Raw genomic sequence first — 17020 nt, forward strand, 5'->3', positions numbered from 1 at the left:
CACTGCCCTTGTGTTTGTTAACTCAAGACTTGAGTTTTAGCCTAGGATGCACAAAGCTATAAAGAGCATCGGTGCCGCCCAACAAAAATAACGCTGAAATATCTCCAGTCATCTTAGCTAAGGAAAAAAAAAATCCAACAAATAACAACCACCCGCAAAAAGCTAAGGCACGTAGACTCAAAAAGGCAGCTGAGCAGCCAAGACCAAAGTCTCAAGGCCCAGCTGCAAATTCCACCCGGAACGTCCCCGTGCTGCGCAAACCTCTCACAGCGGTTCCTCAGCCCGGCCGGGGGGCGCCCCCACTCAGCTCTTCCAGAAGTTTCTGTTTCCCGGAGCTGGACTCCGCCTAGTCGGGGATCAGATTCACTTTCTAGTTTCCCTTTCCCGCTCCTGTCCGCCCTTTAACAAAGACGGCCGCCCTCGCGCGCGGACCCAGCGCTGCGGTCACCTCGCCCGCTCGCCCGCGCGCCCACGCACACGCACGCGCGCCGCCGCTCAGCCGCAAAGGAGCGGAGGGCTGAGGAGAAAGCCCGAAGGGACCTGCACCTCCCGGAACTGCAGCAGAGCCCAGCCACCATGAGGTAAGGGCTTCTCCCCGCCTCTCCTCCCCAACTCCCTGTGGCCTTTGTTTTACACGCCTTTCTCTCGTGTTCCGTTTGCAGGGCAGCGCCGCGGCCCTTGAAAAGGCCGAGCCCCAGAGCCCGGCCGCCGGGCGTCGGCGTTGGGGGCGCTCCCCTCCTGGGAGCCCGGTCCGGGTCCGGGGCGGCTGAAGGTGGGCCTGCCGGGGAGGGTGGCCGAGTGGACCCTTCCGGCAAGTCCCAGGCATCCGCGATCGGACTCTCGCGCCGAGTCGGGGGGCGGAGGGCGGGGGAGGGGGGGGGGGGTGCAGGGGCGACGCGCCCCGGGGACTTGTCACTTCCCTGCGGCTCCTGTCGCCGCCGCCCCCGGGCCGGTGCGGGAGCTTCTGCAGTGCAGGTCCCCGCAGGCCGTGGTCCCCGCGTTACACGCGTCCGCTTCTGCCATTTTGCCTTTTTGATTCTTGGGTCTGACTTCTCCGCCTCCTTTGTACCGTGGACAGATTGTTCCGGCTCCACCCCATCCCCCGTTTTGTGGGGCTTTCTTTCTCCGTTTCTGAGACTGGCCTGTGGTGGGGGTCCTTGGCTGACTCCTTTTCATCTGGTCCCCTATCCTGCACGGGGATGGTGAACGGCCTGCATTTACGAAGCTGAGGCCTGAGGAGGTTCAGATGGTGGGCTCCTGCAGGCCTTACAGCCTTTTGTTCTAAATCCTGACTCGGACCACCTACTAGTTGGGTGACCCAAAGCAAAGTTTCTTCAACTCGGTGAGGCTGTTTCTTGTCTGTAAAAAGTGATGGCATCCATCTTTTAGGACTGTGGAAGCGGTTGTTGCTGAATGCCCAGCTCAGCTGAATGCCCATCTGCATATATTTGCAGATGTTGACTTTTGTTAGGTTTAAAAATGTTTAATAAATGCCTTACTTCTACCATTTGTAAGAAAGGAAGGAAGTGGGAGGTATAGGGAGGAAAAGGCCGGTGGTGCCCTGCGAGTGCCTGGTGGATGGGATGAAGAGAGGTGAACCCCACTGGGCACTAACTGTCTACCAAGGAAAATGAGATTGCTCCTTCCTGGCAAAAAAACAAACACAATAAAACAACTCCCCACCACACACACACAAAATTGCCTAAAGATAAATGTTGCTTCTTCAGACACAATAGCCTCTCTCTGCCAGCTTCCCAGAGACAAAGTTAAAAAAGTAAGTAGACAGAGTTGAAAAAGTAAAATTTGTCATAGTGCCCAATTGTGCGTAAATTCCATAGAGTGTAGGCAAGACACTTACATGGCTGACTGAATGTCCCCTGGAGATCTTACAACCATGACAATCCCTGGGCAGCCCTCCCTCCTCATCCGCCTTGGGCAGAGGCAGATGTTCATTTCACTCTGTGGATGGGCAGAGGCTGGTAAGCCCATATTGTGGATCTGAGCAGGCTGTTAAGGGCGTGGCATATCTTGCCTATGATTTTGGTGCATTTACACCAGAGAAAGGAACAACTACCAAGGGACAGTCATACCATGTTTCCCAGTCAGGACCTTAGGACCTTAGTCCAAAACCTATTTTCAAAATCTAAACAGAGTGCCAGAGAGCATGCCAAGATGGAAAAACAAATAGGACAGGGAAGACTGAAGTGGCAGAAAGTTTGGAACCAGTAGCAGCATGGAAAGAACTGGCAGGAATTTCCTCATCTGAAATTCAGGTGCTTTTTTTTTTTTTAATGCTAGGCTCATGCCTCTGGGTTGAAAATGCCAGAAGCTACCAGTATATAACTGCATTCATTCATTCACTCTGCAAGTATTTATTATTGAGCTCCTCTTATATACTGAAATCATAGATTCTGGGGACACACAGGTGAAAAAAATCAAACCAGAACAAAGTCCCTATTCTCATTTAAATGGGAGAAATAGACAACCAAAAATAAGTGGGTAAATAATCAACATAAATAACCAAAAATGAATGAATATATAACATAATTCAGAAGGTGGTAAGAGCTATAAGGAAAATAAAATAGTGTAGTGGGCTAAGAGAGTGACCAAGAATGGAGGGGGTTGTTTTAGATACCTTTGCCACAGATGGCCACTTGGATAGGGAATTTTTTGAGCCAAGTTAAAGAAGGAGCTAGTCACACAAGAATTTGGGAGCAGAGCTTCTCAAGTAGAGTAAAAACAAGTGTAAAAGTCTTTGAATTTGATATGTTCAAGATAGGAGAAGGTCAGTATGTCTAAAACATGATAAAGAGGAGGAAAGGAGAGATGGGTGGGTGGGTACACAGATCTAGCATCTTTAGGGACTTGTAAGATGTGGCAAAGGCTAGATTAAGGGTGTTTCGAAGCTATTGGGAGATTTTAAACTGAAAGACTGACATAACCTGGTTTACATTTTCAGAAGTTTACTAATATTATATGGGGACCAAGAGTAAAAACAGGGAGACCAGATTTTTACCCCAGCTCAAAGGAAAGGTAATAGTCTTTTAGACTAGCAAAATTGCAGTGGAAAAGGGGGGAAAAGTGAATGGATTTGATATATCTGGGTGGTAGAATTAACAGAATTTCCCATTGGATTAGATGAGGGGTTTAGAGAAGAGGAATCACGAGATTACTTCTAGGTTATTTGGCCTGTGGGACTAAGAGGTGCCAAAAAAAGGTGGGGAAAACTAAGGTATGAACAGACTCAAGGAACCCAGATTTCTGTAATGAGTATATTTACTTGAGATCCCAACTGAACTTCTAATTGAAAATGTAAACTAAAAACTAGAAGTCTGGAATTCAGGAGGAAGCAGAGATAGAGGACATACATTGGGAGATCATCAGCATATACTATATCTTTAACTGGTTTATGGGAAAAAAAGATGTTTTAATTTTCTTACATTAATAATGATAATATAACTAAGATTTTTAATCTTTCTTCAGATCAGTTTTTACACATTTCTACTCAGATCCTTTATTATTTGAAATAATCAATCCTCTCTGTCACTCCACAGCATGTCCTAGTGAGCTCCATCTCAAAATAATTCCAACAATGTAGAATGCTGTGACTTCAGATTGAGGGCTTATATTTGAAACCATTGTTTTCTTATCCCGAGACTTATAACTGTCTGGCATGTCTTTCTCAATGAGCAGTTATACAACCTCTACCCGCTCTTTAAGCTGCTCTAAAATCTCTGTTTTTCTTTTAAGTCCTTCCCAGGCAAAGTGAATTTTACATACATTAGACATAGCCTGTATTTTAAAGCAAATCATTCTTTAAAAAGAACTCCAATTTTTATATGAAAGATGTTGTATAGCATTATGGTTAAAAGGCATAAGCTTTTGTTTGAATTAGTCAGAAGTAACCTTGAATCTGTGCTTGGCCACTTTATAGTATATAACCTTGGATATGTAATTTAAACTCTATTTCCCAGTCCTCATCCATAAAATTGTAAAAATAATAAGATGTTATAAAAGTAAATATAATTTGTGTAAATTGCTTGGCACTCTGCCTGGCTTGGGTACTGTGGCAAGTGAATGGTTTTGGGGGATGTTTTGGGTTTTTTCTGGCTTTTTTTTTTTGAGCTTTCTTCTGATTCTGGAAGTATATGTTACATGTGTAACATTTGTACTATTGAGTTGGATCTGTAGTGAGCCTAGGTCATATGCATAAAGTTTTCTTCTCAAGTATATCCCTGTTTGCCATTTAATTTAGCTTTTCACCTTGAATAAAACGGGGAAAATTTCAAAAGAGAGGTCTAACCTATTGAGCTTAAGGTTTTCTTATACATTAAGCTCTATAGGCCCAGTCTCTTCAACTGTCCTGTCACATACAGTAACCACTAGTCATGTAATATTTAAATTAACTAAAAGTAAATAAAATATAAAATTCAGTTCAGAGTTGTACTAGCCACCATTTCAAGTCATCAGTGCTCATGTGTGGCTAGTGGCTACCGTACTGTACAGCATAGGTAAGAACATTTCCATCTTGGCAGGAAGTTCTGTTGGAAAGCTCTGGTCTAGAACCTACAATCGCTAAAATGTGGGACCTGTATATATGTGTTTATATGTATACACAGATGATGAAAGAGAATAAATAAGAAAAAAAATTATAAAATTAATAATATAAGTGAACATGTCTACTAAATATCTAAATATATTATTAAGTAAGCTATTAATGTTTAAATTTAGTATTTATAAAAATTGGGAAACATTTCATGAAGTATACTATTAGGTTATACATATGAAGTGATTTTATTTTTCTGATCACTACTACTAATTCTGTTAATTAATCCAGTTCTCTAACTCTTCAGCCACTTTTAGCTATTAGGGCAGCCTCTTTCCAGTTCCTGAAACTCAGCCCAATTCATTTTAAAGCCTCAATCTCATTTGATTCAAAGCCCACTCCCCTTCCTCCCCAGCTCCCAGAAAATATTGATAAAAGTGCCATGAAGAATAGGAAAAGGTGATAGATTAGACTTTAGGATGGCAGGCAAGGTGGAGATGCAGTTTAACCTATGGTGGTCAGGAGTCAACTTCTTTGAAGAGCTGAGATTTGAGCCAAGACCAGAATTATGAGAATAAGTAATTATTAATATCTCCTAGGGCTTCCCTGGTGGCTCAGATGGTAAGGAATCCGCCTGTAGTGCAGGAGACCTGAGTTCGATCCCTGGGTTGAGAAGATCCCTTGGAGGAGGGCATGGCAGCCCACTCCAGTATTCTTAGCTGGAGAATCCCCATGAGAGAGGAGCCTGGCAGGCTACAAGTCCATAGGGTCGCAAAGAGGTGGACACCTCTGAGCAACTAAGCACAGTACTCTCCTAGGGAGAGTTCACAGAGTGAGAGAATAAAAAGTGTATTAAAGTACACCACCACATAATCCCATTACTCTGATTTTTTTCTTAACACTTATTAATATCTGGAATTACGTTGTCCATTGATTTGTTGACATGTTTATTTTCTGTCAACCCCTATTGTTCCTTCCTCTCCTATAATGGAATTACCATGAAGAAAAGGCCTTTTTCTATCTTGCTCATTACTATATCAACTACAACTAGCATATTGCCTGACATGTATGACATGAGGTGATCAATAAATGTTTCTTGATAGAAATATTACTATAGTTCTCATAAACATTTATACAAATATGCATACATACATGTAAAGGAAAGGGTCCTGTGTGCAGCAGAAAGGGAAATAAATACACACACACACTGTTCATCCAATAATTAGAACATTTCCTTCTTCGAGAGAAGCCTTAAGCAGCTTTGTTTGTAAATTTCTTGTGACCCTTAATTATGCCCAGAACTAGATTTAGAAAGTCTTTCCTGACTGCCTTAGCACTACCATAAGCAAAACAAACAAAATTAGGTATATTAATCAGGAATTTGTCAGCTTCAGACAGGAGAAATCCAGTTCATACTGGCTTAAGAAAAGAGAGATTATTTCCTTAAAAAGGTCGAAGTACAGGGATTGACAGGGTGATCCAGGCAATACCTGGTTTCAGGAATTTAGTCAGCATCACAAGCAATCTGTCTTTATTCCCAGGCTCTGCTTTCCTCTGTGTTTGAGTCTCTCTTAGGCAGGCTGTCCCCAAGGGTTTGGAAAGATGGCCACCAGCAACTCCAGCTTGTATTCTACCAGCTTAAAATTTTTGGAAGAGGGAGAGTTCCAGCAAAGCCCCATTTCAGCAAAATTATGTTTTAATTGAATAAATCACTGAGGCCAGGGAATGGCTGGAATATTGTGTGCCTTCACACGCTGGAGGAAGTGTAGGTAGCCTGTCTCAAATCACACGGATTGAGACGAGGGGATGTTGCTCCGCCAAATGAAAGCCACAGATGTCTACAACACTGGACTGTGTGCCCTTCCCGAGTCACTTCCATGGCACTGTATTGGAATGCTGATTTGTAATTGGCTGTGTACTTACAAGCTCTGTATAAGTAGGCCTGTGTCTTATTCACAGTTACACCTCCAGGGTTATTCAGAAGATCTTGCACAAAGAAGCCTATCAGTAATGAGTAAATATTTCCTAACCCCTTCCTCTTCATCTTCCTGGTTTCACAGATGAAACTAGGCCCTGAAGAAATTACACTATGCTTCACAAAGGGAGTTTAACAAATATTTGTGACGTGAACATTAAGGGCAGTAATAGGCGACAGTCTTTATTGTTGCCCACAACCCTAAAGGTCAGAAGGATGTGGCACTTAACATTAAAACCTACTAAGCCTCCTTTTGCCTTTTCCCCATTTTCTCTAAATCTTTGTTATTTCTCAAACGTATGCTTCCTCCCATCTCTTGGTGTACCTGTTCCTATCTGACTGCTTTTTTTCTGTGTGGAGTTCCCTTTCTTTCTCTGCAAAAATTATGTATTCATGTGGCTTCTCTCTCTCCTTCAGTTTTTTCTTTTTCTTATTTTTCACTTTCTCCTCTTTTCCTTCACTATTCATAATACAGAAATAAATTTTTATTTATTGTGTATATATCTATTATTCTTAATTTTCAAAGCTAGTAAATAAAATAATTTAAATTCCCCTCCCTAAAAAGAGGTGTTCCTTGTGGGTTAGTGACTGCCTAAAGGAAATAGATACCTTGTAAGATAGAAAACGCTATTCTCTCTAGAATTGGTTTTGCAATAAATAATGTGAATTTAATGGAATACTTCTAGAATATAACTATATACAGAGGAAACTAGTATAAACTACAGAAGCCTAGGGCTTTAACTGTAAAATCAAGTAGATAAAATAGGTTGTTAAGCAAAGAACTGTATTTAAGATTTAAAAATTTATTATTTTCTTTATTTCTTCAGAAATTAAAAAGTGTTTTTATCTTTAACAGTGAAATTCCTAAGGACTGCTTGAAGACCATTCTTTTGGAGTTAGAATGCCACTTCACATGGAATTTACTTAAGGAAGACATCGATCTGTTTGATGTAGAAGATACTATTGGGCAACAGCTTGAATTTCTTACCACAAAATCCAGACTCACTCTTTATAACCTATTGGCGTATGTGAAACACCTCAAGGGCCAAAATGAAGATGCGCTAAAGTGCTTGAAACAAGCAGAAGAAATCATACAGCGAGAGCACTCGGACAAAGAAGAAGTACGAAGCCTGGTCACTTGGGGAAACTATGCGTGGGTTTACTATTACATGGGTCAGCTTAAAGAAGCCCAGAAGTATATAGACAAGATAGGGGACGTCTGCAAGAAATTGTCTAGTCCTTCTAACTACAAGTTGGAGCGTCCAGAGATTGACTGTGAGAAAGGATGGGCACTCTTGAAATTTGGAGGAAAATATTACCAAAAGGCTAAAGCCGCTTTTGAGAAGGCTCTGGAAGCAGAACCAGACAATCCAGAATTTAACATTGGCTATGCCATCACAGTGTATCGGCTGGATGATTCTGACAGAGAAGGGTCTATAAAAAGCTTTTCTCTGGGCCCCCTGAGGAAAGCTGTCACCCTGAACCCAGATAATTCCTACATTAAGGTTTTTCTCGCACTGAAGCTTCAAGATGTGCATGCAGAAGCTGAGGGGGAAAAGTATATTGAAGAAATCCTGGACCAGATATCAGCCCAACCTTATGTCCTTCGTTATGCAGCCAAATTCTATAGGAGAAAAAATTCCTGGGACAAAGCTCTAGAACTTTTGAAAAAGGCCTTGGAGGTGACGCCAACCTCTTCTTTCTTGCATCACCAAATGGGACTTTGCTATAGGGCACAAATGATCCAAATCAAGAAGGCCACTCGCAACAGACCTAAAGGAAAGGATAAACTGAAAGTTGATGAGCTGATTAACTCGGCTATATCTCATTTCAAAGCAGCCGTGGAGCGAGACTCTATGTTTGCATTTGCCTACACGGACCTGGCCAACATGTATGCTGAGGGAGGCCAGTATAGCAATGCTGAAGACATTTTTCAGAAAGCTCTTCGTCTGGAGAACATAACTGATGATCACAAACATCAGATCCACTACCACTATGGCCGCTTTCAGGAATTTCACCGAAAATCAGAAAATACTGCCATCCACCATTATTTAGAAGCCTTAAAGGTCAAAGACAGGTCATCTCTGCGTCCTAAACTGACAAGTGCTCTAAAGAAATTGGCTACTAAGAGACTTGGGCACAATGCTTCAGATGTGCAGAGTTTAAGTGCCCTAGGGTTTGTTTACAAGCTAGAGGGAGAAAAGAGGCAAGCAGCTGAGTACTATGAAAGGGCGCAAAAGATAGATCCAGAAAATGCAGAATTTCTTACTGCTCTCTGTGAGCTTCGACTTTCCATTTAAGTACGTGCTCTAGGAAATTAGTTCTAAGCTTTTCTCTCCTTTTTGGGTTCTTATATTTTTGTTTATTGCTTTAATCCATTGTTCGTTTAGACCTAACTTTTATTGAATGGTTACTGTGTACCTGGCATCATGCTAAATACTTTATATACATTATGATGAATCTTTTGTTGTTTTTTTAAAAAATTCCATTGAGAAACAGCAAAATTTCAGCTGTTGTAGCTTTTAAAAATCATATGGTCATTATGACTTTATATCCTTTATCTGTGCTATTTATAATTTCTGATTAAGTTTTGTCAAATTTTCCATATTATTTATGCCTAAGTTTAATCCTACACAAGCTTTTGACGCCTAAGTCATGAGCACTCTTTCAGGAGTGCAAAATTATATCAGTTAAGCACTTAACTTGTAGCTTGCAAAGATGGAAACTTCCAAGTTACAGATGTTCTGACTTTGATGAGGAAGCCTGATAGTTATCTAAAGAATCCTCTTTGTTGGAAGAAAAAAGTTTATAATAATAAGTTTGTCATCCCTGATGACTTCAATAAAAGGAGGAAAAATCAGAACATGAGAGAAAAGATCTTCCCAAATACAGAACTTCAGGGACTCATGAGAAATCCAAAGTATTAACTCCCAGAATGTTCATCAAGTAGCTAGAAATAGTGATGAGAAAAAAAAACAAGGATGGGAAAATCATCAGTCTCAGTTTTTTCTAGTTGTTTTAACTGGAAGAATAAACCTAAAGCTAATTAGATGGAATTAATTTAATTCCTTCCCATTAAAATTGCAGTATTTTTAGGGTAAAATCATTGAGGTTAAAAAGCAGACCAATTGAAAATTTGGGAGAAATAATAAACAAATGGGTAAAATAGATATCCCTAACCTGTTTCCTAGATTACCAAGATTTCAGTAATTTAGTTTTGGGTCTGAACTGGGTCATTTCTGGCCTTTGGTTAGCTGTTTTAGTATTCCAGAGTTACTTCTGTGAAGCTTTTCCTTTTGTCTGAAGTTTTCAGATTGACATGTTTTCCTGTAGATCCTCTAGAAACAGTTAAACCCTGTTTTCAGTTTTAATATTCACCTTGAAGGGTCACTGCTTAAGGGCTCTTATCCCAGAGGACTTTTAAAATTGAGATGTTGCTAAAAGTATGCAGTTATATTTACCACCACAGTATTAGTGGGGAAATGTGCCATATGATTTAATTCTCTGTACCTCCAATGAAGCTCTTAAAACTATTGTATATATGTGTGTGTTTTTCACTTTTTCTTACTATGTTTATTTTTTAAATTTCTATTATGGTTTTCATTATTATAAAATTAATAAATTCTCATTGTACAATTTCACAAAATACAGAAGTGTAAGAATTTAAAAATAAGAGCACTGCCTTCACCCTACCCAGTTCCACATGCCCAAAGTAAACTGTTAATAATCTGATATGTATCCTTCCAGATATTTTTTCTATGCATATTCAAACATACCTAAATACTTCAGTGTATCTCATAAATTAAAATTTTTAATGTTTGTTTTATTTATGTCCCTGCTGTTGTTATTTTGCTGTTTTGTTTATTCAAGAAGGAAGAATAGGCAAGGCATGATTTTATGTATTTCAGTAATTTAGGACTGAAGTCCTAACCTATCAGTAGAAGTATTTGGCCTGTTTTGTAGCAAATGTTTTATTTTGCAGTAAGTCAGTTTTCCCATTGAGAATAATACTATGATTAAGGCTGTGTTCCCAAGTGGAGACTTCACAGTGAATAAAATTACAGTTGTGATATCAAAACAAAGATACAACTATAAACCTCTATATCTAAACATTAGACTTTTAGGTCTATTAAATGACTTTAAAATCCACTAGATACAAAAATTTTGAAATATATAAGAAGTATAACATACTAAGAAAATGTAAAATCAGCACAAAATCATATGAAAAATACAACTCTTATTAATCTAAAATTAATTAACTTTAAATTTTGTCAATAATTGTGCTTGCCTACTTAAAATTTATAAGTATGTAGAGATACTTTCATAGACTCTTATTTTTTAAAAAAGACCTCAAACTTCACCTTTATTAATTAACCATCAAATTTTGAATACTGAATTATCTTCCTAAATGATAATTTCATCTTTGAGCCACCAGGGAAGCCCCAATTTCATCTTCAGATAGTCCTTATTCTTTGAAATTTGTTTCTTCCATTTAACAGAAGACATCTAGCCTGTAGTCTACACATTTTGGTCTATAGGGACCTCAGAGATCTAAGCCTTCCTAGAGATGACATTTTGCATTAGTTAAAACTCTTGATTGCAAATCAGAAAACTCCGCTAAAATGACCTAAGCAAAAATGAGAATATAGTGGCCGATGTAATTTAATAGTCCAGGGACAGCACTAATTTCAGAGAAATTTGAAGGGACAAATAAATCACCAAATACATATGGCTATTGTTGGAAGTCAAGTAATGCTGAATAGCCAAAAACCAAATATCTACTACATATATCTTAAAGTAATTGAAGACTATTGCCATGTGTCCCTGAAACTTCTTTAAGTTAAACATGCAGTTTTCTTCCACCCACGCTCATAAGACATATTGAAATCTCTTCTTCATCATGGTTATTTTGAATTCTCTCCAAATTGTCCTTATCCTTTGCCTGGGTTTAACTTCATAACCAAAATGCGGCTTTAGGACTCTGGTAGAATGATCCCTTGTCTGTTTTTTCTAGGGATTATATGTATATTAATTTAGGCAAAATAATATCCACTTACTACCTACTTATGTGTAGTTTTTTCCACACATGCCATTTTAAGACATGTCTTTCATATCCTAACCCTGAGCATTTGGCTTTTGAAAGTGTTCTATGTTACTTGGTAGCATTCAGCACTTCAATTCAGATGATCCATCTCTCTTCAAGAAATTGTTGAGGAAATGTTTGTGTCTAATATGCTATCCATTGCAAATAACAGAACAGATAACAGAAAACCCAGGTTAAGCTGTCTTTAATAAAAACCAGTACATCATGTTTTCAAACAAGGCTTGATCTCAAAACAGTGTGATCAAGACAAAGTCACAGTCTCTCCTCAGTACTGAGTTATCAAATTTGGCTCTATTCTGAGAAAAATAACTCTGATCCTCATATGGGAGACACATGCACTCTTGTCTCTATGCAGTGGAAAATGCGCACCTCCTCCCACAATCATCTGAGAATGCCAGGTTTGCTCTGATAGGGCCATCTTGGCTTACATAACCATTTTCAAATAAGTCATCCTGGCCAAAGAGAGAGAGACAACATTCATTAGTTAGGCATGAGACACAGCTGACCCAGAAGGCCAGGAATGAAGACAAAGTGGACTTCCCTGGAAGCATATGGACTGCAAGTGGTAGGGGTGGAATTACCAAGAAAATCAGGATTGGAACACTGACAGCCAAAAATACCAAAAGTACGTAGATTCAAATTGTGCCTTCTTACCCACTCCATACATTTCTCTGTAGCAAGTAGAGTATTTCAAAAAGGAGCTAGTCATTCAAACTCTAGTCAATAATGAAGGCCCCGGTAAAGTTTATCTGTTGGGATTTTAGTCTGGTCCTCTTATTCCTCTTTATCCCTTCAGATCTGTTCTAAGCATCATTGAAGGCAGCCTGGTAGGGGCAGTAGTGTGTGGAAGGTGAACCAAGGGAACTTATACTTACATTGTAGTAACTGCCACCAACTGTGATTCAGACAACTTCAAGAAACTGGTAGAATAACCAGAGGCATTACAGCTTGTGAGTAAGTACCAGAGATGACTGTGATGACCGAAATAATGACCTGTATTCAACAGAGCTGAGCAGCCCCAGAAGAAGCCTTCACCAGCTTATTCACAGCTGCCATGAGGGCTACAGGCCTTGAACCAGACAAGTCCAAATTCAAAGTGACAAAGGGAGATGATAAAAGTGAGTGTGGGATGACTTAGACATCAAAAGACAGATTACCCATGTGGTCAGCTTGTACAAATATATATGTCTGTACTGGTAGAGGCCCATATCAACATAACTGCTTTGCATTCATTAAAAGGTACTTCAATACGTTACCTTATTTAACCATATCAACGCTGCAAATGAATGGAGCAAGCAACTCCTCAGAAGTCAGTTAAGTAACAATCAGAATCACACAAGGGAGGATCTTACCTTTCCACTCCCCTCTCAGGACCACAGCCTCTTGTTCCTCTGCAGTTGTCTTCTTAGCCAAAGTTCTCTGGATCATTGAGATGTGGTTTCTTTTCCGCCTTAGTTTCATCTTGTCCTGTGATCAAGCCACACATACTTATCCCACGCCAAACAACTCCAACCCTCTCTGGCAGTGTCTTATTTCCTAAGATAAATGTGTTCATAAAGTATTTTATTGTACTTCAAGTGAATTAAAAAACAGATCTAATTACTAGAAACATGCGCAGAAGTGCCATGTATATATTCCTCTATTTGCTCTGAACTTAGGGGTCCTCTATAAGTTATTAACTAGAATCTTCTTCTTAATATCTCCTAGCATGATGGCCTAAGCAGAGTAAGCAGCAGAATAAGGAAGGTGAGACGTGTAGGTTTTGGGAAAGCCATATCTAATGGGAGCACACAGGTTCCTCATGGGTAAACTCTGAAGGACGAGCATGGATTGGTGTCTTTCGGATTGAACACCAAAGACTGAGCACATTGGTTTTTCCTGTCCTTCAGGAAAAGCGACGCCTGTCTAAGCTGCTTCCAACATCAAAGGGTAAAATGGGCTGAGGGTAAAGAGAGAGAGATGAGTACTCCAGAGTTCAGAAGTGAGCCAATAGGTCAGTTTCCTCCAAACATGTCCCTAACACCACCAGACTGGAGCAAAGCCCTGGGAAGGAGAGAATGCTAGTTCAGCCACATATTAGACTCTAGTTGAATAGCCATAGCTAACTCATAACTACATAGAATATAATGTGTACTATGCTGTTCTAAGTGCATTGAATGTATTAAACTTATACAATGTTCACAAAATCCCTATAGATAATCATTTTTGTTATTTCCTTTTGCATGTGAAGACACTGAAATTTGGAGATATTAACAAGCCCAAGGTCATATAGCTAATAAGAGGTAAAAAAAGGATTCAAATCCTGGATGTCTGGTTCTAAAATACAATATACTATACAATATTATCTAGATAGTTCTTAAATTTGGAATGAAGGATGTGGGGAGATAGGACCAATCTTTACAGAAACTTAGGAGAATGCCACAGAGAATGACATGAAAGACAGACGTTCTACAGTCATAGGTCACCCAACACTTTCACAGAGAGTTCCAAACTCCCTGGAAGGAATTGTGAAAGGGACAGGGATTAACAAGTGCTCTGAAACCACTGGAGAGAATGGCCCAAGAAATCAAGGGATTCAATCGTCTTACGAGTTGGATGTTAAAAATCAGAGATTTGGAATAAATTCCTCGAAAAAGAAAGCAAGCCTTGCCTTGAATCTCCTAGCCATGGACCTTGGAAAGTAGTTCTGAGCCCCTAATTCCACTGATTATTCATTTAGCTTAAGAGACACTTCACCTCCCTTCACATCCTTTCCCTCTTCCATACCATTTTAACTCTAGCAACCTTACCCCCAATCTCACCAAAACAAACAACAAACATAAAAACCAAACAAACACTGAAAATGAAAACTGCTTACAGGTCATTTGTATATAAAAGCCTTTTATTGACAAAGTTTAGGAAAGAATCTATAACTTAATAATTTAATATTAGATAAACACTTTTTTAAAGGAAGAGAAAGGAAGAAAAGCATAGAAGGAAAGACGGAGGTGGGAAAAAAGAGGGAGAGAAAGAAAAGATAGAGATGGATTGAAGGGAAACAAGAAAGAAGAAGTAAACACCCTCAACCATTTCTTGATAGTTCCACCTCTTGCCCTGATTCTGGGCTTCACCTCCTTCCCTATCTCTACTGTTCTGAAATAAGAACCAATTCTACTGATTTCCTTAAAAAGAACAATTCAGTTTTCTCTTATTCTCATATACAGACCCACTTATGCATAACCAAATTCAAGTTGCTTAGTTCAACAAAAAGTCCTTAATGCTTATATGATACACTCTCCTTTGAAGGCAATTGTTGCTATAAATAAATAGCAGCCCCTTACAATTTCATAGGAATTACACATTTAAAAATAAATTCAGTCACTAAATCATTACAGCATAATTTGTATACAGTAAAACAAGGATGCTTTATGCTTCCAAATTACACAGAATACACTCCTCTATTCATTTGGTTTCAACATTTCTCAAATTCAACTCTGGTATGTGTTTGAGACTTTGTCTTATACTTTATTTTTTTTTCTTTCTTTATCTTCTACTTTAATTAAATCCTTTATCAACTCACATGAAACCAATTAACACAATAGTAGGGGACCAAAAATGGGAACCAGGACAGCAATCTGAATTCCCAAAAAAGTCCACAAAGGGCTCAAAACACTTTTTCACATTAAATTTTGCCTATGGCACGCTGCAGTCCATGAGGTTGCAGAGTCTGACATGACTGGGCAACTGAACATAACAATCCCTTGTTAGGTCAATTACAATCATCACTTATACTAACTTTGATATGCTACATAGAGAAGTGACCTAGGAAATAAGAATATATACAGAAAAATACAACACAGCATCTTTATCCCTATATTTGTATTGAGACTTGCAAGAGGAAGAGGATAAATGTGGAATGGGTCGCGCGTAGGAAATGAGGGAGGGAAGAGAAGGAAATAACAAATACTAATGTTCGTTGTAAGCCTGGTCTTGTCCAGTTAAGCTGTGATTGGAGGCACCACCAACTTTAGGGACGTGGTCTCAATAATTCCAGCAGATGGCACTGCAGTGCTGCATAACAGGTATTATAGTTATTTAAAAATAAAAACCACCAAAAAAACCTTCTTGAACCTCTGGACCCCTTAAGAAGAAAAAAACATACAAATGATTCCTTTTTAGGGTTGAGACGTAATTATTAAAGTATAACTCCATGCTCTGAAAATCTCTTTTTAATTTGTGAAGTGAACGGGAACGTGTTAGTCACTCAGTCCTGTCAGACTCTTTGTGACCCCATGGACTGTAGCCTGCCAGGCTCCTCTGTCCATTGGATTCTCCAAGCAATACTGGAGTAGGTAGCCATTCCCTTCTCCAGGGGATCTTCCTGAACCCAGGGATCGAACCTGGGTCTCCCGCATCGCAGGCAGATTCTTTACTATCTGAGCCACCAGGAAGTTTTTAATTTAGAGACAGCAAATGCAACCCCAAATCCCAGCAGTCCCCAAAGTTCCAGACACCTCTGTGGATCCCCTCATCAAGGTATTTATTACTGTCAGCTTATGCATGGTTTTGCATTGGCCTCAGGAATTCGCTTCCCTTGTGGCTCAGCTGGTAAAGAATCCCCCTGCAATTCAGGAGACCTGGGTTTGATCCCTGGGTTGGGAAGATCCCCTGGAGAGAGGAAAGGCTACCCACTCCAGTATTCTGGCCTGGAGAATTCCAGGTCACAAAGAGTAGGACACGGCTGAGCTACTTTCACTTCTAGGAATCAACTAGAGCCCCAGGTAGCTGCATAAAGCAGCTTCCCCACATCCTTTCCCCTTACTCCCCAGCTTCTTCCCTTGAAAACAGAAGAGGCTGTTTCCAACCCACTCAGTTCCATACCAGAGTTCCTCAGAATCATCTCAAAATTTTGGCCCTTCATGAATTCTTCCTCTCCTAACCTCCAGCGTATGCAGTGCCCTTAGCCCCAGGTCAGCATTGAAAACCTCTTATGGTTGTTCTCACCTGTGTTCGTTTCAATTTACCGATTAGTCGGTACACCCGAGACCACTGCACAGGGTAGTACGTGTGTTTTGAATTCCCCGCTGTATATAACATGGTGCCAGATTCCAAGGAGGCGCTTAATAAATAGTTGTGGTTGATTAACTCCTCTCACCAACTCTTTAAAGAGTTTGTCAGCATGCCACCTGATTTTCAGTCACACCCGGTGAGTTAGAAGCCAGCCATTGGAGCGGGTTAAGCCTCTAGTGGGGAACTTCTGCTACTGGCTAAATCCTGGTGCAAGGTTTTCGTGTGAAGTAAAAGCAGCTCGTTTGGTCCCTGTAACTGAAACCCCAACTTTTCACACTTGAGGCACATGTGCTCCACTTTTTCCCAACTTTCTAGGGTTTCCTTGCATGGGCAGTGCTCCATGCCT

The 17020-nt window shown here is 40.0% G+C and overlaps 1 protein-coding gene and 2 long non-coding RNA genes across 4 annotated transcripts in view; 1 reads left to right on the forward strand and 2 right to left on the reverse strand.

Annotated features, from left to right (window-relative positions):
• LOC123331429 overlaps window positions 1–391 on the reverse strand; it is a 63964-nt gene extending 63573 nt beyond the window's left edge. The window contains exon 1 of the long non-coding RNA XR_006548068.2: window positions 262–391. This is a non-coding gene — a long non-coding RNA (uncharacterized LOC123331429). The remainder of the gene's footprint in view (window positions 1–261) is intronic.
• A 56-nt stretch (window positions 392–447) lies between these two features.
• On the forward strand, window positions 448–10347 carry IFIT5 (interferon induced protein with tetratricopeptide repeats 5). Its single transcript, XM_006058456.3, has 2 exons — window positions 448–581; window positions 7378–10347. The coding sequence occupies exons 1-2, from the start codon at window positions 577–579 to the stop codon at window positions 8819–8821; spliced, it is 1449 nt and encodes a 482-aa protein (XP_006058518.1). The 5' UTR covers window positions 448–576; the 3' UTR covers window positions 8822–10347.
• Window positions 10348–11940: 1593 nt separating this feature from the next.
• LOC123331428 lies at window positions 11941–16727 on the reverse strand. Of its 2 annotated transcripts, none has more exons than XR_006548067.1 (3): window positions 16609–16727; window positions 12978–13092; window positions 11941–12077 (listed from the first exon to the last, which is right to left on the reverse strand). It is a non-coding gene; the product is annotated as an uncharacterized LOC123331428 (long non-coding RNA). The 2 variants fall into 2 exon arrangements; XR_006548066.1 differs by lacking the exon at window positions 16609–16727 and adding an exon at window positions 16486–16563.
• Window positions 16728–17020: the final 293 nt, after the last annotated feature.

The sequence above is a fragment of the Bubalus bubalis genome, chromosome 23 (assembly GCF_019923935.1).
Source record: "Bubalus bubalis isolate 160015118507 breed Murrah chromosome 23, NDDB_SH_1, whole genome shotgun sequence".
NCBI lineage: Eukaryota > Metazoa > Chordata > Mammalia > Artiodactyla > Bovidae > Bubalus > Bubalus bubalis.